The sequence below is a fragment of the Pleurodeles waltl genome, chromosome 4_1, assembly GCF_031143425.1.
Source record: "Pleurodeles waltl isolate 20211129_DDA chromosome 4_1, aPleWal1.hap1.20221129, whole genome shotgun sequence".
In the NCBI taxonomy this organism is placed as follows: Eukaryota; Metazoa; Chordata; class Amphibia; order Caudata; family Salamandridae; genus Pleurodeles; species Pleurodeles waltl.
Window position 1 is genome coordinate 93,628,393 of NC_090442.1, and position 24,872 is coordinate 93,653,264.

General features: G+C 49.0%; 1 protein-coding gene across 1 annotated transcript in view; it reads right to left on the reverse strand.

Moving 5' to 3' along the window:
* Positions 1-424: 424 nt before the first annotated feature.
* LOC138288434 (proto-oncogene Mas-like) overlaps positions 425-24,872 on the reverse strand; it is a 53,520-nt gene continuing 29,072 nt past the window's right edge. Inside the window, exons 2-3 of the mRNA XM_069229983.1 lie at positions 8,466-8,570; positions 425-1,703 (exon numbers count right to left, since the gene is read on the reverse strand). Of these exons, the coding sequence (XP_069086084.1) occupies positions 662-1,663 (1,002 nt within the window). The 5' untranslated portion in view covers positions 1,664-1,703; positions 8,466-8,570 and the 3' untranslated portion in view covers positions 425-661. The remainder of the gene's footprint in view (positions 1,704-8,465; positions 8,571-24,872) is intronic.

The following is a 24,872-nucleotide window of genomic DNA, read 5'->3' on the forward strand; positions in this document are numbered from 1 at the left end:
CCGAGTCCTTTTCTATTTCAGCCCTCTGAACAGGGGGTCACACCTGAGCCAGACCGCCAATGGCTCAAACACTAGGGCAAATATCAAAAGGGAAAGAGAGCATCCTTGTCTCGTGCCTCATCAGAGACGGAAAACTGGGAATGTGCATGGGGTTGGGTACATTGAAAACATGACTTGGCCACTGTCCCGATCCTGCAGTCAACCATCACTGCTCATGGTCGAAAGTTGAAGTACATGTGCAGGGTGATTTAGTACATGGGAGGTGGGATACAAGATGTGGTCTAGTCCAGGTCCTATTGCTAAATCCAGCTGTGTATGACTGAAGGCTGTAGAGATAGTTTGGAATAGATAAAACATATGAGTTAAATATAGAAAAGTCTTGAAAAAACAAAAGTCACAGCAAACAAATGTTTTAAAGGCAGGTTATGGTTTATTTTGCTCATTCAACATTAAAGTATGATGCTAACATGGGATGTGACCTTTATACTTGATCAATGAACAGGTGGATGTGAGTTTACTTATTAGTGCATAAGTCTCAAATAACATAATTTATTGACCATATGCACTGCTACTGGCAGGGCATACTGTTTTCTCTGACTGTTATTTTTACAACCAGGTACATTTGCTTTCTGCCATGACTTGTGAGGAATGGAAGGTTTTTTCATCTGTACAAAGTACTTATGTTGCTCTTTTCCTCATGCCCAATTATGGATGGCTCACTCTTGAAGGCTCTATGGAGAGCCGCATGAATGGGACCCTTCCCTCTATTTTTCCAAAGACCTCCAACAAAAACATAAATGAAAGGGTCAACACTTCCGTTAATAGTTGAACAGAACATGCTGACATGTTGAGCACTGAAGAATGACAATTTCCTTGGTGGAAGAACCTTATAGTAGAGGATGAGTTCTAGGATGCGTGGGGGTAAGGTAGAGATGAGGAAGAACAGTACAGATATGACAATGACAATGTACAGCTTTGGACGTTGGTGCTGCTGGGAGCTGTAACCTATCTTGCAAATTAGGGTCAAGTTGGAAATCACCATGAGTGGGGCAACAATGATGAAACCAAAGCTAAATGATGTTATCAGCACTGCAGAGCACTGAAAATCCTCAGTTTCATACATCTCCTCATCACAGAAGAAGAACTCGGGTCCAGTCATCAAACAGGAGAGTCCCCAGAGCATGACACACACTATGACTGACTGGTGCCTTGAGCGTTGAAATTTGTACCACATGGGCTTAAGGACAGACACGCACCGCTCTAAACTGATAGCCGCAAGGAGATATAGGCTGGTGTTGTAGCCTAGTATACGGAAGAGCCTGAGGGTGAGCAGTACATTCCTAGCTGTGGCAGAAGAGTGCTGTCCACGCGGGTGGCCAAAGACATAGAGCAGAGTGATGAATGAACTGGAGAGATCCGTCAAGTCTGCCAGAGCCAGGTTAAGAATGTAGACAGTAAACTGGTTTGATGGAATTCCGAAGTAAAGATACCACAGTACAGTTCCATTCCCAAGCAAGCCAATTAGTGAAAAGACGAGAGAGAGGCACCTCAGAGTGAGTAAAAGCGTGTGATCCTCCTCGCCAGGCCTGTCAAACCAGCCATGGGCATCAGCAGACCACATTTCCTCTGAGGTGCTGGTGCTGGTTGGGGTTTGATTAGCCATAGTAAGCAACTCAATGATGCCGCACCCTTCAAGTTCTTCCCTGCAAACAAGAAGCAAAAAGACTGATAACTCATGGTTACTTTATTAATATTGTGTTTGATTGACAAATTTCTATTATGTACCTTATTGAGAATAATATCACTCATAACCCACAATTTCTCTTCCAGGGGCCTTTGCAAATCAGTACTCCTTTCCTCGAATGACATAAGCTTGGTCAATGGGCAAAGTCCTTGGAACAACCACTTGACATGTTTAGTGTTTTAGACACACAATTGCATTTATATTATAGTCAAGACACTCTGCCATTCAGCTCGATTTAAGAATATATGTTGCTTCGATTTGTGAAGTCACAACATAGTCAAAGGTGGGAAAAGAGGCAGAAGCTTCAGCGTGTGGGTTTAGATAGCGCATTTGTTCTTGCTAGGTGAACAAACTGCACACATGATGCAAATATGATAAAGACAACATGTGTCTGCTTTATATATTCCCTACCCCCTGGTGCCAGATAGTCTTCAGTGCTTTTTACCATAAAAAGCCTACTGATCGGATTGGGCTGTTTGAGTTCCAAAGGACGAGGGCCCTTGGCACTGAATTGCAAGAAGACACACATAGAAAAATCCACACTGGAAAATCCACACAGGACAAGATTCATTTACAAACCATGAAGGTTGTTTTTTTAAATTTAGATATAATTAAAGAAAGCAAAAGGGCGAATGGTTACTCAGTTAAATTCCTCCATAGTCAATAGAAAAATATTCTAATTAAAAAATCATAGTACTGCCTTCGAAGACTAAGGAAATGGCCCTGAAATAATTCTAAGTATGAATCACTAAAAAGATTTTAGGGGTTGGGGGAATGTTTCATTCCACCTGCGGAAATGGTGCAATTTGGTGACTGGCGTTAGCCTTGAAGGCTGGAGTTCCGGCCAAATTCACACTTTCAACTAACCTTCTTAGGGGGTAATCAATCAATCTATCAATCATAGTATTTATAAAGCGCGCTATGTACCCGTCAGGGTTTCGAGGCGCTGAGGGGGGAGGGGGGGGGGGGGGGGGGGAGCGCTGCTGGTTTAGCGGTCGAAGAGCCAGGTCTTGAGGAGCCTTCTGAATGCGAGGAGGTCCTGGGTCTGGCGAAGGGATGTGGGGAGAGAGTTCCAGGTCTTGGCGGCGAGGAAGGAGAAGGATCTGCCGCCGGATGTCTTGCGCTGGATTCGGGGTACGATGGCGAGGGCGAGGTTGGCGGATCGGAGTTGACGTGTTGGGGTGTAGAAGTGGAGTCTGGTGTTGAGGTAGGAGGGTCCGGTGTTGTGAAGTGCCTTGTGAGCGTGGGTCAGGAGTTTGAAGGTGATCCTCTTGTCTACCGGGAGCCAGTGGAGTTCCTTTAGGTGAGGGGAGATGTGACTTCGGCGGGGTATGTTGAGGATCAGTCGGGCGGAGGCATTTTGGATACGTTGGAGGCGTTTGATGTCTTTGGTTGGGATGCCTGTGTAGAGTGCGTTGCCGTAGTCAAGTCTGCTGCTGACGAGGGCCTGGGTCACCGTCTTTCTGGTTTCTGTTGGAATCCACTTGAAGATTCTGCGGAGCATTCGGAGGGTGTTGAAACAGGAGGAGGAGACGGCGCTGACCTGTTTGGACATGGTGAGGGCGGAGTCCAGGATGAAGCCGAGGTTTCTTGCGTGGCTGGCAGGGGTGGGTGGGGGTCCGAGGACGGAGGGCCACCATGAGTCGTTCCAGGCCGAGGGAGTGCGTCCGAGGATGAGGACTTCCGTCTTGTCGGAGTTGAGTTTCAGGCGACTGTTGTTCATCCAATCGGCGATGGATTTTAGTCCCTCGTGGAGGTTTGTTTTGGCGGTGAGCGGGTCTTTGGTCAGGGAGAGGACGAGCTGGGTATCGTCGGCGTAGGAGATGATGCTGAGATGATGTTGGCGGGCCAGTTGAGCGAGGGGGGCCATGTAGACGTTGAACAACGTGGGGCTGAGGGAGGATCCTTGGGGGACGCCGCAGATGAGGTTGGTGGCTTTGGAGCGGAAAGGGGAGAGACGGACTCTCTGCGTTCTGTCGGAGAGGAAGGATGAGATCCAGTGGAGGGCTTTATCTTGGATGCCGGCTTCCTGGAGGCGGGTCAGTAGGGTGCGGTGGCAGACGGTGTCAAAAGCGGCTGATAGGTCGAGGAGGATGAGGGCTGAGGTTTCGCCGTTGTCCATTTGATGTCTGATGTCATCTGTGGCGGCGAGGAGGGCGGTCTCAGTGCTGTGGTTTCGTCTGAATCCGGATTGTGAGGGGTCCAGGATGGAATTGTCTTCGAGGAAGTGGGTGAGCTGAGTGTTGAGGATCTTCTCGATGACTTTCGCTGGAAAAGGGAGGAGAGAGATCGGACGGAAGTTTTTGAGGTCGTTGGGGTCAGCCTTGGGTTTTTTGAGGAGGGGTTGGATTTCTGCGTGTTTCCAGCTGTCCGGGAAGGTGGCAGAAGTGAAGGAGAGGTTGATGATCTTGCGGAGTTCGGGGGCGATGGTGGCGTTGGCTGAGTTGAAAACATGATGGGGGCAGGGGTCCGTGGGGGAGCCTGAGTGGATGGTGTTCATGGTTGCTATGGTTTCTGCCTCGTCCACGTGGGTCCAGGCGGTGAGGCGGCAGTCGCGGGAGGAGACGTCGGGGGTGGGGTCTGGCGGTGGACCGGTGATGAAGCTGTCGTGGATGGTGGTGATTTTCTGGTGGAAGAAGGTGGAGAGGTCGTCGCAGAGTTTCTGGGAGGGCGGGATGTCGTTGGAGTTGGCTTTCGGATTGGAGAGTTCCTTCACGATGCCGAAGAGTTCTTTGCAGTCGTGGGCGTTGTTGTTGATGCGTTCGGTGAAGTGGGCGCTTGGCGGTGCGGATCCGTTGGTGGTGTTCGCGGTTGGCGTTTTTGAGGGCGGCGAGGTTGTCGGGTGTGCGTTCTTGGATCCATTTCTTTTTGAGTTTCTGGCAGTTGCTTTTGGAGGTGGTGAGATCGTCTGTGAACCAGGCTGGTTTTCTCTTTCCTTGGGTGGTGGTGGGTTTCTTGAGAGGGGCAAGGGTGTTGGCGCAGTCGAGGATCCATTGATGGAGGTTGATGGCGGCTGTGCTCGGGTCGATTGCGTCGGGTGGAAGGTTGTTGACGAGGGTGCTGGTCAGTTGTTCTTGGGTGATTTTGCCCCAGCGGCGGTGGGGAGGTAGCTGGATGCGGTGTTGCTCTGTGGTTTTCTTATAGGTGAAATGGACACAGTGATGGTCAGTCCAGTGGAGTTCGGAGGTGTGGCTGAAGGAAATGTGGTTGCTAGAGGTGAAGAGGGGGTCAAGGGTGTGTCCGGCGATGTGGGTAGGTGTGTTGACTAGCTGGCGGAGACCGAGGTTGAGGAGGTTGGAGGTCAGTGACGCGGTGTTGACGTCGTTGGCATTTTCCAGATGGTAGTTCAGATCTCCCAGGAGGATGTAATCCGGGGCAGCGAGGGCGTGGGTGCTTGCAAGGTCGGCGATGGTGTCGTTGAAGGGGGGTCTTGGTCCTGGAGGGCGGTAAATGAGGGTTCCTCTGAGGGTCGTGTTGGGGTCCGTGTGGATCTGGAAGTGGAGGTGTTCGGCTGTCCTGAGGGTGTCGTCCGAGTGGGTGTGGATTTTGAGGGTAGCTTTGTGAGCGATGGCTATTCCGCCGCCAATTCCGTTGGTTCGATCTCTTCTGGTGATTTTGTAGCCGTCCGGGATGGCGATGTCCGGAGACGAGGAGTCGTTCCACCAGGTTTCGGTCAGGAAAGCCACGTCAGGAGCAGTGGTGTCGAGCAAATCCCAGAGCTCGATGGCGTGTTTTCGTGCGGAGCGGGTGTTGATGAGGATGCAGTTCAGGTGGTTGGGGTTGGATGTTTTCGTAGTTGGATTGGTCGTTCTGATGCAGGAGAAGTTGCAGGTACGGCAGGAAAAAGGTCCTTTAGTGTGCTTCGGGGAAGCCCGGTAGCATTCAGTGGAGGGGCCGGGGTTGAAGGCGCGGAGTTCGTTGATCGAGTAGCGGATGCGGGGGGCGCAAGGGCCAGGGGGTGTGGCGCTGGGCGCGGTCCAGGCGCGGACGGGCGCAGACGGGCTTGCCTCTGGCGTGCCTCCGGCGCGCCAGCGGCGCGCCCGCTGCGTGGACGCGCAGCGCCAGCCATTAAGAAGGGAGGGGGGAGGGAGGAGCAGCTGGGAGGCGGGAGGGAGAGGCAAATGGGGGCGCGAGGGGGGCGGGGCCGCAGGGAGGCAGCGGCAGGGAACGGGGAGCGCACAAGGGGCAAAACACTGAAAACGAGCAAAATACAAGCAGTTACAATAAGAAAAGCACACAATCAGAAAAACAAAATGGCACAATATACGATCGGGGAGACAGCAATCGGGGGTGCACAAAGGGGGCAGAAGCGCCGGCGGCGAGGCGCTGAAAAAAGCGAAAAAAACAAAAAACACTTACGGGACGGCGGAAAGCGGCACACGGGTCAAGTGAAGCTAGTCAGAGCCCACTAGACCCCAGGGATGAGGCGCAGGAGGATGCCTGCGGGTGGAGGAGGGCCTCGAACACGCAAACAGCAGCGTGGTCAGGGGACAGAGGCAGGAGGCAGCAGGTTGGTGCTGCGGTCGTGGGGGGCGAGCTCAGGACCTGAAACAGGTCAGAGGTCGCTCACTCGCGACGCGCAGCGCCAGCCATTAAGAAGGGAGGGGGGAGGGAGGAGCAGCTGGGAGGCGGGAGGCGGGAGGGAGCGGCAAATGGGGGCGCGAGGGGGGCGGGGCCGCAGGGAGGCAGCGGCAGGGAACGGGGAGCGCACAAGGGGCAAAACACTGAAAACGAGCAAAATACAAGCAGTTACAATAAGAAAAGCACACAATCAGAAAAACAAAATGGCACAATATACGATCGGGGAGACAGCAATCAGGGGGCACAAAGGGGGCAGAAGCGCCGGCGGCGAGGCGCTGAAAAAAGCGAAAAAAACGAAAAACACTTACGGGACGGCGGAAAGCGGCACACGGGTCAAGTGAAGCTAGTCAGAGCCCACTAGACCCCAGGGATGAGGCGCAGGAGGATGCCTGCGGGTGGAGGAGGGCCTCGAACACGCAAACAGCAGCGTGGTCAGGGGACAGAGGCAGGAGGCAGCAGGTTGGTGCTGCGGTCGTGGGGGGCGAGCTCAGGACCTGAAACAGGTCAGAGGTCGCTCACTCGCGACGCGCAGCGCCAGCCATTAAGAAGGGAGGGGGGAGGGAGGAGCAGCTGGGAGGCGGGAGGGAGCGGCAAATGGGGGCGCGAGGGGGGCGGGGCCGCAGGGAGGCAGCGGCAGGGAACGGGGAGCGCACAAGGGGCAAAACACTGAAAACGAGCAAAATACAAGCAGTTACAATAAGAAAAGCACACAATCAGAAAAACAAAATGGCACAATATACGATCGGGGAGACAACAATCAGGGGGGCACAAAGGGGGCAGAAGCGCCGGCGGCGAGGCGCTGAAAAAAGCGAAAAAAACGAAAAACACTTACGGGACGGCGGAAAGCGGCACACGGGTCAAGTGAAGCTAGTCAGAGCCCACTAGACCCCAGGGATGAGGCGCAGGAGGATGCCTGCGGGTGGAGGAGGGCCTCGAACACGCAAACAGCAGCGTGGTCAGGGGACAGAGGCAGGAGGCAGCAGGTTGGTGCTGCGGTCGTGGGGGGCGAGCTCAGGACCTGAAACAGGTCAGAGGTCGCTCACTCGCGACGCGCAGCGCCAGCCATTAAGAAGGGAGGGGGGAGGGAGGAGCAGCTGGGAGGCGGGAGGGAGCGGCAAATGGGGGCGCGAGGGGGGCGGGGCCGCAGGGAGGCAGCGGCAGGGAACGGGGAGCGCACAAGGGGCAAAACACTGAAAACGAGCAAAATACAAGCAGTTACAATAAGAAAAGCACACAATCAGAAAAACAAAATGGCACAATATACGATCGGGGAGACAGCAATCAGGGGGGCACAAAGGGGGCAGAAGCGCCGGCGGCGAGGCGCTGAAAAAAGCGAAAAAAACGAAAAACACTTACGGGACGGCGGAAAGCGGCACACGGGTCAAGTGAAGCTAGTCAGAGCCCACTAGACCCCAGGGATGAGGCGCAGGAGGATGCCTGCGGGTGGAGGAGGGCCTCGAACACGCAAACAGCAGCGTGGTCAGGGGACAGAGGCAGGAGGCAGCAGGTTGGTGCTGCGGTCGTGGGGGGCGAGCTCAGGACCTGAAACAGGTCAGAGGTCGCTCACTCGCGACGCGCAGCGCCAGCCATTAAGAAGGGAGGGGGGAGGGAGGAGCAGCTGGGAGGCGGGAGGGAGCGGCAAATGGGGGCGCGAGGGGGGCGGGGCCGCTGGGAGGCAGCGGCAGGGAACGGGGAGCGCACAAGGGGCAAAACACTGAAAACGAGCAAAATACAAGCAGTTACAATAAGAAAAGCACACAATCAGAAAAACAAAATGGCACAATATACGATCGGGGAGACAGCAATCAGGGGGGCACAAAGGGGGCAGAAGCGCCGGCGGCGAGGCGCTGAAAAAAGCGAAAAAAACGAAAAACACTTACGGGACGGCGGAAAGCGGCACACGGGTCAAGTGAAGCTAGTCAGAGCCCACTAGACCCCAGGGATGAGGCGCAGGAGGATGCCTGCGGGTGGAGGAGGGCCTCGAACACGCAAACAGCAGCGTGGTCAGGGGACAGAGGCAGGAGGCAGCAGGTTGGTGCTGCGGTCGTGGGGGGCGAGCTCAGGACCTGAAACAGATCATAAATCTTGGGGTACGTGTACCATTTCTTACAAATGTTTTCAAATATCCCTACATTCTTACCGTTCTTATGCAAATTCCCTTGTTGGATCGTCACACCTTGAAAAATCGGTATCTTTTCTGAGATCCATCTTTCTTTTGCAGCAACTCCAATTACATACTCTGAAACTTAAAAACACAAGAAAAGTCAGCGGATTAGCCTCCTAAAGGTAGATCGCTAAGTATCGTTGGTGATAATCAGACAATGAACCAGAAACCAATGCTTTACAATGCTACGCCTGTAGTTACCTTGTTGGCGTTGGTAGATTACAAGCTAGTGATAAGGTAAATGCAAAGACCGCGGTATTTCATGGTGCTGAGCAGGAAACAGTTGTGAACTTAAGCAACTGTGTAAGTGGCCAAATGAGGTTTACAGAAAGGCAACACGCCACTAACTTTCCTTAATTGAGTGGTCTGAAGGTCCTGTGTGCTAGGACTGGCACAGCGAAAGATCGAACAACCTGCTCCTGTCTATGAAAGCAGGACATGCTCAGGAGATTAAAGTTTCTATCATAAAGAGGCAAGGGAGTAAGGTATCTCTTGATACACGTCTGCACGAAGAAACTGACAGAACTAAAAACAGCTCTGTGAGCTGTGCACAGAACCTTGAATGACATCCTAGCTTCTAGTAGATATGTAGGTCAGCAAATAAATAGTGGATCACCACTGTTTAAACCAATACCAGTAATAGCTAACACTGTTCTTTTCCTGCTATCAGAGTGTGGCATGGGATGAACATGGGTTACTAAAGACATGGTTAAGCCTTTGCCTTCTACGTATAACTGTATATAAACCGTGTGCACCCATATTTGCTGAGGAACATAACGAGGGTTGCAGCAATAACTGAGTTAGATCTTACTGGTTTTAAGACCCCTTTTTCTATAAATAAATAGTTCATATTGTCCCTGCAGATATTGTCAGTTGGTCTTCTACCCAATGTCTACATTTGAGAAAATATGACAACTAACTTTCATCCATAAAATGAAATTAAGAATGACAAAATACTTTGCACTGACAAACAGAAAGTGATTTGTACAACACACTTGTTGATCCAAACATTTTTATTTCACACAAATCTAGCTACATTCCCAAAGTTACCCAAATTGAAAATGATTTTCAAATGAAGTCCATCATTACGAGTGGCCTGAAGAGGGATGTCAAGAGGGGAGTTTTCCAGTGTCCATGGAATTAAAATTACAGGATCCATTCGGTCTGGATCTAATATTTCAGCACCCACAGACACCAGCCCCAGGACTTGGAGTAAAGCTACCAGTGATGTAACCTCTACCTTTGCGTGACATTACCTACTCTGTGTATCTGGAAGGAGAGTTTAGCAAACACTTCCCTTTACACGGTAAGTACTCCAGTATCACAACTTCAAGACACCTGCAGAAAATGCCTCCAAAAAGTCTATGCTCCCATTTGCCGCCTGCTCCAAGGAAACCCTGAAAACTCATGATTTGCCTTTAGATGAGCTGTCCATGAATTGTTAGAACATCCTAGTGATGACCTTCTATGATTGCTCCTTGTGAAAGCCTCCCTTTGCTTGGGTTTCCCTAATAACGGTGCCAGCTTGGTTTGTCTACTTCTGTCTGCTCTATGTCAAATTGGTATAATCTCTTGCTCCTTATTCAAGTGCCATGAATGTCCATTTGGCTCCTAGCTCATTGGCACTACCTTTGAACGCACAGCAATATCACTGAGCCATTCATGCAATTTTAGCTAAAACACCCTCATGCACACATTTATGTCACTGGTAATGCTGTCTAGAAAACAATCACCATCAACCAGGCTATGGGGAACAAAGCCCTTAACTCAATGGGGAACGGAATAGGGCCAGATTTACAAGAAAGTGGTGGATCGGTCTCGATGCGCCACTTTTTTTGCGTTGCCCCTGCTCCAGCTAACGACACCATGGCTACACCGTATTTACAATACAGTGTACCATGGCGGTTGTCTCCACAATAGTGTCATAAATCATGACGCTATTGTGGCGCTTTGCTGGATTAGCGCCATAAATAATGACGCTAGTGCAGCAAAGCACCAGGGAGGCCCATACGTTACGAGGGGCCTGTCACTTTAGCGCCTGCCCTGAGCAGGCGTTAAAAATGATTGAAAAAATGTTGCAGTAAAATGTTGTCACTTTCACTGCTACATCTTTTGCGGCCTCCCTGCGTGGGAACGTCCCCCTTGCACACATTTCCCTGGCGCAGGCATAATGTGGTGCAGGGGATTATAAAGTGGTGCAATGCAAGCACTGCACCACTTTGTAAATATGGCACGGGGAAAGGGCCTTCATAACGCCACATTAGCATAAAAAAAAATGATGCTAGTGTGGCGCAAGGAGGCTCCAGGGCCTTGTAAATCTGGTCCATAGTGCTTTTTCACACTCTTGAGTGCTTATAACACTACAAGGTTCTTTAGTAGGATCAAACTCATTTTACATGCACATTACCCAAAATGAGTCCTTACTCCACTGGACATTTATTAATGCATTCTAACCACACACCATAACAAAACACAGAACCACAGGCAAAGAATCAGTGCTACACCCTGAACAATATAAAACAAGCATTCGGATTAGGAAAGCGCTTCAATGACATTATAATTGCAGAAGCCGATACAGAAACACTTAAGAAATAAAGAACATAAATAAATAAAGAACATATTAAGCATGGCCAGCCTTAGCGCTGGTGGTGCCCTGTGCCACAATGTTTGTTGCCCCTCCCATCAATGACCAGCTCTGCCACAGACTGCCTCACTACCACCCTTTAACAGTGACCCTCATAACTCCGATCTCTCTCCAATCATAACATTCATCACCGGAGTTATGGTGGCATTTGTATTGCTTTAAAATCATTATATGATATGATGCACCGGTCGCACCGCTCTGGAGCTGGCACCGATATACGTGTATACTGATTTGCCACTTGTGATAACAAAAATTGCATTGACTTTCTCTGCATTTCTCATGTGCCAACTGAGCATGTCACCATTTGTATGTTTCTAGTTAATTCTGCATTCTTTTGAGACGCCTCATGTAGTCTGTTTAGGGCTGGCCAAGCCCCTTCAAATCATTAGTTTGCTTAGATCAGCTCAAAGACCTATCACAGGTTCACCATTATGCTATTGGCTGTATACATCCACCTTCTAGGAAGTGCCTATATTGGGATCTATTTAGGACTACTTTACACATAAACAATGCAGTAAATCATCACACTTTCTGTCACTACATAAAGTACTATATTGTTCTCTTTACTGTAAGGTACAATGGTTAACTTTAAAGCACAATACATTGATTGAAAAGTATGCTCTGCCAAAGATTAGAGGAATGCCCCTTTGGTGTGCCACGCAAATACAGTCAGTCACTGGGCCACTGATAACATTTGTGTGACTGACAGATTATGTGCTGCTTTCGCCAGACGGCTGTCCCAGAGCCAATATGTCGGGTTTATATCTCAAAAAGCCAGACAGACCTATTGGTGACAGCACGTATTTCTTCTTGCGTCTTCATTATTTTGCCTTAGGAACCTCTAGTTCAATCCTGACTTGCAAACCTAAGCCTTTTGGAATTTCTCTAGTACATCCGTGTTTCGTCTTGAATGTTTTGCCTCTTGTTTAATGTACTCATTTGATGGTGTGAAAAAGCCTGGACTTTGCTCCTTAGTTTGTTGCGGTGTCCAGGTGCAGCAAAAACCAGTCTCTGATCTGCATTTTCTTTGGGTGAGATATTTTAGTGAGTAGTGTAAATTGTTTTGCGCTAGCGTGAGCGTTAGTAGAGGTACAGTACTTCTATTAAAATAAGCATGGCTCCATCTGTAATGTTATTTTTTGTTATAATCCAGGGATTTGTGTCGCACAGAATATTCCAATGGTATGGAAACATATATCATAATACTGAAATATCACTGAAGGCCTCAGGGCGCATGATTCTTCGATGGTGCTTCCTTGCCATCTAATTTTAGATGATAGAATCTAGAACTGAACAGCTGTATTTAATCTGCTTGTGTCTGTGATGGATCTTTTGTTGTGAAATTCAGTCCTTTCCAAAGCACCCTCTTTTTCACTTTAATAACGCATTCACTGGCGTGCATCATGTTCTGCTCCCAGGTGTTATCTGGGACACCCCTCTGACAAAAATGCAAATATTCAGAAGAGAATATATGTAGGAAAAATAGTTTGACTCACCCACATGTAGACAGATAGAGGGAGAGAGAGGAGCAGATTTTGGGAGAGAAACTGACACAAAGGTTATGACAGAGAGTTAAAATGTTTTACCGGGTTGTTGGGTGTAAAATAATTAATATTAAAAGTCCAGAGAGCAGTGAAAAAAATACATCCATAAGAGAGAGAGAGCCGCTCTCCCACTGGCACGTTTGACCTAAGGAGGGCAGTTGTGGGAGATAGTTAAAAACAAAGAGAAACTAGGGGAAGAGAGGCAAGGATAGTGTTGTAATGCTTAAGTGAGTCATACTTGGAACCTTGCTGTCCCTGTGTTCCAGGACTTACTTCTGGAGTTTGGAGACGCTAAGGTTCTGAGAGAAAGGCGGTTGGGGAGAGTGAGGAGTTGTAAGCTGACGGAGCACGGATCCTATCTTGGGTTGGTTTCCTGCAATAAATCCTCATTTAACTTGCAGTGTATGTCTTGTTATAACAGGTAGTAGTGTGAGAGGACACGCATTAAGGTTCAGCACTAAGCAAGAAAGTTTTGGGAATAACTATAATAAACATTCACGATGCAGTATTTATTAAATAACGAATACAGGCAAGTTTCATTGTTTGGGTTTCAATGAGAAGTTCCCAGTTTTACTGACTTGGGCCGGGTATCAGCATTCCACTCGTTACACAAATCTTATAATCAAATATTCATGGTTTATGGAGCAGAGTCACCCGAGGGGTAGCCCTGCTGTTTAAGGTCCGAGACTCACAGATCTCTGTGATCTGGCTCTGCTGTCTGAGGCCTGAGCTTGTAAGTACAATGTAACCAAGACACAGGTCTTCAGTCTAAAGCAAACCCCTGTGCTTTCTGTGCCATTTTAGAGCTAGCTATCCCGTGTGTACCAATGCAATTTACAACACCTATGCAATATAATTTCCAATAAAAAATAGTAATGCATGTAATATCTGTCAAACCTGCGAGAAATTCTTCTTGTTATAAACTACTGCCTGCAAGATCTGTCGGTGTGGAAGAAAGTGCTGCTGTCTGATTTCTGACCAGGTGTCTTCTAACATAGCTAGATAGCTCTTCTGTCTCAAAGTAGTGCCTCAAGGTCGATGTGGGTACCTGTGGGATAGTTCAGCCCTGTGGGATCTGTATATTCCCAACAACTCCATCAATTACTTGGGCCATGGGAGGGAGATTGCAAAATATCACTCAAAGTTCAGTACTATACCTTTCATTCCTGCTTTTCCGCTGCGAGCCAGCTAGGTTTGCGCTTTAGTAATATCAAAACATACCGATGTACTTCAACTCCCTTTCTTTGGTCAATGTTTAGAGAAATTGTGGATTCTGTTCCTGTGCCTTTTGTGCAGAATTAGATCATAAAAGACATTCAAAGAACCCAGATGCAGGAACCAGAAGTAATGTTACTCTCAGTTGTTCATGCTCTTCAAAGCCACAAAAGGTGCTTTCAAGAGCATCACAAGCGCACGCGGGTGGGAGGTCGGACAATGTGTGCGAACACTAAAGAGATTGACCCCGCCTTGAAAACTCAACCACACCCTAAGATCTAGAGAACATTCAGAGCAGGCATCCACCCGAGACCGCCTCTGCCCTGGGTAACTCTCTGGTCATCTGGTGTGACCTGTGCTTACTTAACTGAGCTTATTTGTAGCGTCAGACTTTGGTCCAGAGAAAGAACCAGAAAGGGAGAAGGAAGAACAAGCAAAAGACAGGAAAATAGTGACAAAGGAGGAAGTAGTGATGATAACAAACACAGGGGCGGCTCCTCCATAAGGGCGGAGGAGTCTACTAAGAAAAACCTAAAGGTCCTCTTCTTATTTTCTTACAAAGCAAGCACTAGATGTAACAAGGGGGTAGGGGAGATTAACATTAGCAAAACCTTTCATAACACATTCAGCTCTTCCAAGTGGCTCAGTTCTTTTATGGTTCGAAATGCTAAAGCACTGAAGAAAAATTGAGTTCAGCCACCTTTAAAGTTGGTCATTCAGAGATTCTAAGGCAAACTGTGTTAATGCCAATATTAGCAATTTCTATCATTTCAACGAATAAACATGGAATTAAATTTAATATTAAATTAGACAATGACATTTTGATTTTTTTTGATACAGTAACACCACATCACTGTAAAGTACACCATTTATTTAAATATGCTGGATTCTGCTTACCGCATGGGTAAAATGAGCTACTTACACACTCCCCCCTAACTTCTCTATTTAAGGGCCAAAGTGCCCATTGGTCTTAAGAGAACACACCAGAGCCAATTAACAAATGTAGTCATGAGTACAGGAAAATAGCACACACATGAAGTGTCTAGCCCGCAAAAAAAGTGATATTTCTGTGTCTTAGATACCTACTTCTCCATTTATTCAAAATGTTTATATCTTTTAGATCCTTAGATTCATTTGCAAAACGTATGAACAACTAGATTTAATCCAGCTCAGCATCTTGTATAATGCATATTTGATTTATGAGACTATGAGCTTGATCTTGAACGGTATTGGTATGAACTACATGTGCTAAATACCAGCAGCGCAGAATGATGTATTTACCAAGCATGGAAAATGCTCCAGGGATGAGGAATAATATTTGGGACGTATATTTACAGCATTCCATTTTTAGCCTCTTTGACTGAATTTCCCCCCAGTGAATGTTTGCAGGATTGATGTGTTGAAATATGTCAATGGAAAATGGCAGACCAAGAGAAACACACCTGTTTTAAAGTCCCCTTTTTGGATGGTCACTCCCCACTTTTTGCTGCTTTATGCTGCCGTTTTTGATCTGAAAGTGCACTGAGGCCTGCTAATCAGGCCTCAGTGCCAGTACTCTTTCTCTTAAAATGTACTGTGATTTTATAAACCCAATTGCCAAGGACTTTAGCACCCCGTTAAGACCCTAGTAAATGGTACCAGTGGCAGCCAGGGCAGGGATGGTAAAGCGGTCACCAGGGCTGCCACCCTGCTTGGTCCGAGTAAAAGCAAAGCCTGCAGAGCTGTCATGTCAGCCTGAATGAGCAGCTTGTCTGATCGAGTTTGACTCTGCCCACACCAGGTGCAGGCAGGGTCCCTTCACAGCTCATAGTACAGGTCAGTCAACCCCAAAGCAGGCTTCTTATAGCCCAGGAGGCAGGGTGCAATGTGTTACTGGTGAGGACATATATGCACAAGCATATATGACCCTGTGATAGCATTTAAAGCTTAATGCTACCACAAGTGACCAACGGTCCATAGGATAACATGGGCTGGCACCAGGGCAGCCCCCAGCTGTCTAGTTCCATGATGGCCCTACCAATTTCCCCCATGTTTGGTGTCAAACACTGTGCTTTTTAAGCCTGAACACTCTTCTTGTGCCAGGGTTACCTAGCATGTACCCTGGTGGAGTCCTTAGAGGATGTCCACCAAGTTGCCAGCTTTCTTGCCTTGGCGGGCTCCCCCAAGCCATTGGCCACCAAGACAAGAGTCTGCCCTCCTGCTGGTTATGCTAGCACTTCCCCAGGACAGAGACAAAGGACCTGGGCAGGGAGAAGGCCACACCTCCGCCCTCCCAGGATGGCTAGTGTTTACAGTGATCAAGGTGGTGAGCCTCAAAGATTTTCCCCACTCTTGATATGGAATCTCTTCTCCCTCACTCAAGGACAAAGCCCTTCCCGCCTTGTCCAGGCATGAAATTACTTATTCAAGAGCTGTATGTACACCTCCAAGAGGATAGCCACATCTTTAGGAGGTCAAGTACAGCCAAGAAAAGGTTCCGCCATGTTGGCAAACCTTGGAATTAGAGGGTTCTGGGTAGAAAAGTGATGTACTCCCAAACAATGTCATCACCTCAGAGGTGGACTAGCAGCAGGGACCAGTAGCCCCTTGGCCCGTGCCCCCACATCCTTAATGCTTCCTAAACTAAGTTTTAAGGGGCTCCTAGGGTGCCAGAACCTCAGTTTTAACTTTGATTCCAATAACAGGCACAGGGGAGACACAGTCACCAACAACAGGACTTTGGACCCCACCACAGCGCAAAGAGAGGACACTTAAGTGCCATGAGGAGACTGTATACTGGAACTGTGTATCCGACATGTGCCAGTGGCAAAAGGTCGCTGCCATTGATAGAGATAAAATGTTATTACTATATTAGTGACACAGAAGTTACCATATGGCAACTAATTAACTTTCAGATAAAAGTCTAGCAGAGAAATTAACATGGAAATGTAAAATGTCCACGTTTGAAATATGGTGGACCATGTGGTCGCCATTCATATTAAACACTATGGTGGTCATTTTGAACATGCTGGTGTGGCCCGCCATGCCGGCTGTGGCGGGTAAACCCGCCAGCCGGCATGGCAGGCCACGCCGCCACATAAAGAACCCCATGAGGGCTGCCATCGGCAGCCCTCACTCACCGCCAGGCTGCCTCCGTCAGGCAGCCTGGCGGCGGTCGGAATCATTATCCGACAGGGCAGCGGTGCTGCCCCTCGGATAATGATTCCTCAGCCGCCAGCTTTTCCCTGGCGGGTATCCCCGCCAGGGAAAGGCTGGCGGAAGGGGTGCACCGGGGCACCCCTGGGGGCCCCTGCACTGCCCATGCCCATGAAAGCCAATTACACATACAATTTCACATAGGGAGCACTTGCACTTTAACACTGGTCAGCAGTGGTAAAGTGCCCAGAGTAACAAAACAGCAAAAACAGAGTCCAGTACACAGCAACAACCTGGGAATTAGAGGCAAAAAGTTAGGGGAGACCACTCCAAGGATGCCAGGTCTAACAGCTACCATAAGCAGAGTCCTCAACAATCAAAAAATCCAGTAAAATGCACCTCACAATACATCATTTGGACACTGATATACTTTTCCTGGAGCTGCACTATGCCAGTTACTCTGTTGCACACCCATGTAAATACACTGTGGGGCACATTTATTAAAGAGTTGCATCACACTTGTACCACGAAATGGGATGCAAAAGTGACACAACTCTTAAGTTAGATTTATCAAGCCATGTAAGGCTACTTTGCGTGGGTTTGTGAGCCTTAATAAATGAAGAGTAACGCAAAACAGCACGTCGCTGAGTTGCATTACTGTGCCCTAGGAAGGCCTTCCATGGGTGGAGCTTGGGTGTTCCATGGCATCCAGCCGTGGATTTTGGTGCATTGCCAGATTTACCATTAGTGGTAGACCTGGGATTGTGTCAAAATGCTCTGCCTCTAAAGGTGAGGTATTTCCCCTCATTACTTCCTCTTTCTATGTGTGTTCCATTCTGAAAGCACACACAGAAACAGGAAAATGCCTCAGATGATTGTTTTTGTGCAGGAAGGTAACTCATCCTGCACAAAGAAAATCCTGCTTCCAATGTAGACACCATTGCACCATGGTCCAAGGGTGTCTGCATTGGCGCTAGTCAGCACATTGTGCGCCAGCCCTGGGAAAAGACAGGAATATGACATATGCTAAATACAGTGCATTCCTGCACTTTTCCTATCACATAGTGCAGCAAAGCAAGGTGACGCTGTGTGATTTATTTCATAAATATGCCCCTGTATTTTTTAGTATTTTAAATACAACTTCTTTACCTCCTTTACCATACACTCTGAAGATAGAAAATCCTGTCTGATGCCTACTGTGACTTTCTGGAAACACATATTAGGCTCTAAGGAAGTAATGGATATCGCAAAACATGCGTTGGCAGTTTCAGAGTGAATACATATGAGGATTGCTCTAAAGAAATTTTTTTTTGCCCCGGGCTTCTTTTGAGTAATGCTTTCAAGATGCTCTGCATCCTCTATCTTAAGGAATCTTTTCACTCTTGGCCCAGTTCCCAAATAGGTGAACATGGGCTGCTGTGCTGTGGGGACAAGATAGGGTGCTTGCAGCCCTCCGGATCTAGGTACAGCCTGGTGTGCAGGCTCACAGTGCAGCATGACACTACAGCTGCCATAGTGTTACCCTGCCTGCTTTAGTACAGCCCCCCAAGAAAAAGGTTCTGCAGACGCCCATGTCAGTGAGCCATAAAATTTGCCTAAGAAGGCATTACAGTCACTGTGTTGCACATGACATGACGTGACAACCAAATTGATTGTATGTTTTTGGTTAATCATAGGCCTTATTTTATAATCTATTGCCCTGATCATCAAGTGAACTTGAATTATGTGTTCTAGACCTTTCCTTACCAATCACATTATGACACCTTGTTTCCATGTCCTAAAAGGAGAAATTAGGGAAAGTCAGAGATATAGAGAGGAGAATTAGGAAAAGCATTGGGAAAAAGAGCTTACAGACCCCAGTTCTCTGCAAATTTCTTCCACCAACCTTTCCAGGTGCAAAGCCTTTCCACTATCCCATCAATATTGTGGAAGACTTGTCAAATGTGCAAGTAAGCCTCTCTCCTCAACTCCCATGTCCAAAATACAGGTTTTAAAACTCCTGAATGATTTATCTAAGAGACTTGAAACATCCCTAAATTCTTGCTAGAGCACCTATCATCAGCATGGCTGGCCTTTCCCAAGATTGCCCTTGCCCTTAATAAAGTTCTTTCTCTGCCAAACCTCTGCACACCATTGCACATTTAAGCGAGACATCCACTATTACCTTGAAAACTGGCAATATTATTAGGGACCAGGCGTCCATCAGTTCAATAATTATAGAAAATACTATCACTGCAACCTTGAGACCTCCCAACTAAGCTCCCTGCTAAATGCCTTGCTAATTGTGACCTGTGCTTAATCCCTGTGCCCCCTGTTCAGAAGTCCCAGTTTAGGAAAAATACAATGATGGTGAGACCTAGATTTCTTCCCCTGATGACCAGCAAGAAGTTAGATTTAGATGTGAATCTCAACTCTTATAGTTACTGTTAGAAATGGGGTCTTTGGTTAGCAGTCAGGTTACCCCCTGTCCAAGCAAGGACCCTCACTCTAGTCAGGGTAAGTCACACACAATCCAAATTATCCTGTGCCCACCCTCTGGTAGCTTGGCACTGAGCAGTCAGGCTTAACCTAGAAGGCAATGTGTACAGTATGTGTGCAATAAATCATACAATAACACCATATAGCACCACAAAAATACACCACACAGTGTTTGGAAAAATATATAATATTTATCTGGGTAAATGTAGGTCATAACGATTAAAATGCAATAAGTATATGTTGAGATATCACTGTAAAAGTGATATAAAGTGTCTTAAGTCTTTTAAAAACAAACAAAGGTTATCATTACAACATTGGCGGTAAAAGCAGCTTACCGCTGTGCAGAAGACCACCAACACACCGTGGCGGAATACCGCCACGGTCATTATGACCCACAGCTCGGAATCCTCCAAAATCCAGGCACCCACACAAGTTCGCCACACCAAAGGTCAGTGATAAACTGGCGAAAACAAAACCTCGACCGTCATACCAACAGGAATACGCCCACACTATGACGACCCAGGAATCCACGTGGCGGTCTTTCAAACGCGGTATTCCATTGGCGGTACACATCGCTGTGCTCAAAATACACACATATTTACAAAACACTACCACATTGGACATTTCGAAATACACACACCACTCCCACACACCCAATACAATATAAAACACACACCCACAAACCCCTACTACAACAATTGCGACAGAAGGCCAGAGAGAGACACCACCAGAAACTAAAATAGCATCCACACAAGCACTCAACACCATCACTCACACAACATCCATGCACCTCACACAACACGCCTCTAAATATCACCCCACACATCACAACACACAGCAACCCACACATCACCCACACTACCCCATGGCACCGCAAAGACACCCCAGGTTTTCTGAGGAGGAGCTCAGGGTCATGGTGGAGGAAATCACCCGGGTAGAACCACAGCTATTCGGATCACAGGTGCAGCACACCACCATAACTAGGAAGATGGAGCTATGGCGAAGAATCGTCGACAGGGTCAACGCAGTGGGACAGCACCCAAGAACTAGGGATGACATCGGGAAGAGGTGGAACGACCTACGGGGGAAGGTGCGTTCTGTGGTCTCAAGACACCACCTGGCGGTTCAGAGGATTGGCGGCGGACCCCCACCTCCTCCCCCAGAACTCACTACATGGGAGGAGCAGGTCTTGGCTATACTGCATCCTGAGGGCCTCGCAGGAGTAGCAGGAGGAATGGACTCTGGTAAGTCAAACCTTTAACTACTTCATCCCCCACCCACATGCATGCTATCACATACCCCCACCCTTGCCCTCACCCCCATCACTCCAACTCCTCACGTATGTACCAATATCACAAACCACACATCCCAAACCCAAGCCGTGCATGTAACACCAAAGCATGGACACCCATCACCGATGCATGTCCACTACACATACCCATACACCCCCCCTAAACCATTATCACACAAGGTCCTACACAGGAATGCAAGCACTGTGGTACAAGGTCACCCACCCATTGCACACCATGGCACACCAGATGCAATAATCATGCCTTTACACCCCTGCAGGACCTCTACCCAACGTCACCGGACAGGAGGTTCCAGACGTGTCCACTCCACCCACAGAGGAGGCCCACATTGATGACAGCAGCTCTGTCCAACTGGATCAAGATGACCAGCCCGGCCCATCTGGGACCTCGGGACAGTCGGTTCCCCTAACACTAGCACAGGCCACTACAGAGCTTGTCCCCCTTGGAAACACCAGCGCAGCACCCACCCAGCGGGCCCATACCTCTGTCCCCAGGACACGTCAAGCAGCAGTGTGTCCACCACTACAGGGAACCCAGGCTAACCCACCACCCCAACAACACCAGGGACCTGGGGGCAGTGGTAGTGGGCACACGGTTCAGGGGACAGAGACACAGGAACACAGGGGAACTGGGAGATCTGCTGTGCGACAGGGGGAGGACAGGCCCAGGGAACCCACTCTCCACGAGGCCCTCTTCAACATCATGGGAGCATACCACCATTCCCAGGAGACGATGGCAACGGTACTGGCCAAGTTTCAGGAGACCCATCGGCTGCAGGAGGAACAGTATTTGGGGATCAGGGAGGAACTCATATCCATCAATACCACCCTGGGCACCATTATAGGGGTGCTGAAGGAACTCGTCAACACCAGGAGGGACACTGTGGCCCAACAAGGGGCCCCTGACACTATCCTGGATGATGAACTGCCCACCACCTCCGCCGGCGCTAGTGGACAGGAGGCACCGCCACAGGACCACCACACCAGCACCCCACCCCTGCATATGGAGAACCACCCCGCAAGCGGTCCCTGAGATCCAGGACAAAGACAGGGAACAATGCCAAGACCCCCGCCAAGACCCCCGCCAAGAAATGAGACCACCCTGATTGTCATCCTTCTGTCCCACTTTGTCAACCTGTCCATCCATCAACTGCCCCAGCTCCACTTCCTATGCCCCTTTGGACAATGCACCTGTGAGACTAATAGACTGGACTCTGCCATGGACATTCCTCCACCATCACCCCTGACCATTTTACCCACCCATCCACTAATTAGCACTTCAATAAACACCCTTAAATCACAAATCAATCAGGAGTCTGTCTGTGCTTTTGAAAATGTGTATTAGCAATAACAGTGGAAAAATGCTATATCCAATGTAATGTCAACATACCTATGTCACACATCTCTAGTCCATGTGGAAACAAAGCAGATGTCACACAGTGGGACCCACATCTCTGAAATCGTAAGGGAAAGTGACAACTCAGTGACCATACACAGGGTGAAAATGACAGACAGATGAGAGGTAGTAGATTTAAATCAGATGTAGCAGGCAGTGTGGTCTTCTTACAGGTGTCTCACTGGAAGTATTGATGAATAACCATATTTCTGTTGTCGATATCCTCTTCCTCAGCTTCCTCATCTTCACTGTCCACAGGCTCCACAGCTGCCACAACACCTCCATCTGGACCATCCTCCTGCAGAAAAGGCACCTGTCATCGCAAAGCCAAGTTGTGAAGCATACAGCAGGCCACAGTGATCTGGCACACCTTCTTTGGTGAGTACAATAGGGAACCATCTGTCATATGGAGGCACCGGAACCTGGCCTTCAGGAGGCCGAAGGTCCGCTCTATAATCCTCCTAGTTCGCCCATGGGCCTAACTGTAGCGTTCCTCTGCCCTTGTCCTGGCATTCCTCACTGGGGTCAGTAGCCATGACAGGTTGGGGTAACCAGTCACCTGCAAATGTCGAGGGACAACTGTTAGACACACACTAACTCATAGGGACATCCCCAGAACCAGACACCTAGTCACACTGTATAGGGTCCATGTCCTCACCTAATAGCCACACACGGTGCCTCTGGAGTTGCCCCATCATATAAGGGATGCTGCTATTCTGCAGAATGTAAGCGTCATGCACTGAGCCAGTGGCAATTTGGCATTCAAATGGGAGATGTACTTGTCTGCCAAACACACCATCTGCACATTCATCGAATGGTAACTCTTCCGGTTTCTGTACACCTGTTCACTCCTGCAGGTGGGGGACCAAGGCCACATGTGTCCCATCAATGGCACCTATGATGTTGGGGATATGTCCCAGGGCATAGAAATCACCTTTCACTGTAGGCAAATCCTCCACCTGAGGGAAAACGATATAGCTCCGCGTGTGTTTCAGCAGGGCAGACAGCACTCTGGACAACACGTTGGAAAACATAGGTTGGGACATCCCTGATGCTATGGCCACTGTAGTTTGAAAAGACCCACTTGCTAGGAAATGGAGTACTGACAGCACCTGCACTTGAGGGGGGATTCCTGTGGGATGGCGGATAGATGACATCAGGTCTGGCTCCAACTGGGCACACAGTTCCAGGATTGTGGTACGATCAAGTCTATAGGTGATGATCACATGTCGCTCCTCCATTGTCGACAGGTCCACAAGCGGTCTACACCAGAGGATGCCGCCATCTCCTCACATGCCCCAGCGGACGGTGCCTATGGAAGAGAACAGCGAGCAGAGGGTCAACCAACTCTGAGGTACGTAAACACAGCTTAATTAGAAAAATGTAGCACATCGACATATGCCTGTATTAGTGTTTAAGCAAGGCCTAGATATGTGTGACGCAGTCCAAAATAATGCCATGTGGCCCCCTGAAATGGCGACTGCCTGACCTGTAAAGTGGGACAAGGAGATTTGAGGTAACTGTGCTGGCGTTGCACACCGCATTGGTTACCATTGGATCCTATGGGTCCAAGGAGCCAATGACGATGTACTCCGGCGGTGACGGTATGCACCGCCGCCGACGTGACCGCCATTTTCTCTCTGTTCAATCACTTGATACCTGATCTTCGACAGGAGAGGACCTACACTGCAAGTGCTGCTGTGACCTTAGTCTGGAAGAGACAATGGCTCGTGTGTCTGGGGAAAGGGCCCCTGCCATCAGCACGGAGGAGTTGGACAAACTAGTGGATGGGGTCCTCCCCCAGTACACGCTACTCTACGGTCCTCCAGACAAACAGGTAAGTACACTGTGAGCATGCTGTATGGGCAATGCCTGTGTGGAGTGGTGTGGTTAAAAGATAGGGGGGGTTAGAATGAGGTGTGCATGAAACGACTGTGAGTGCATATGCGTCATGGCAAGGGTAGGGATGCGGGCCAATGACTGTGACGGCGCGGACGGTTATATCTTCTCCTTTTCCCCTGTACTATTCCTGTGGGTCAGGGCCCACCAGAAGAAGGACATTTGGCGTGCCATCGCCAAGGAAGTCCGGACCCTGGGGGTGTACCACAGACCGAGCACCCACTGCCGGAAAACATGGGAGGACATTCGCCGCTGGAGCAAGAAGACGGCGGAGGCCCAGCTGGGGATGGCCTCCCAACGTGGGAGGGATGCCCGTCGCACCATAACCCCCCTGATGTTCCGGATCCTGGCGCTGGCGTACCCGGAGTTGGATGGGCGCTTGAGGGCATCACAGCAGCCACAAGGGGGTGAGTACGCTCTCATTCTGCTGATTCAGCACGCATTGGAGGTGTCTGGGTCGGGGAGGTGGGCTGTGGTTTCCCCTAGGCCAGGGCGAGTTCACTAGGCAAGGTCTCTTCTTAAGGCAGGCCCTGTGGCACCCCACCCCACCTGTGTACAGTGCCAACTACACCTAGTCAGGCTCCTGTGACATCCATGTGTGCAGCAATCGGGCATAGCCTTGTAACCCATGTCCCTGGGATTGATTAGGGAACTCCAAGTGCATGGCGTAATGCAGGGGGCTTCTGTGTCTGTAGTGTCTGCCAACAGTAGCGGTATTGCATGCACTGAACATGTCTTTCTTCCGTCTCCCCCCCCTTTTTGT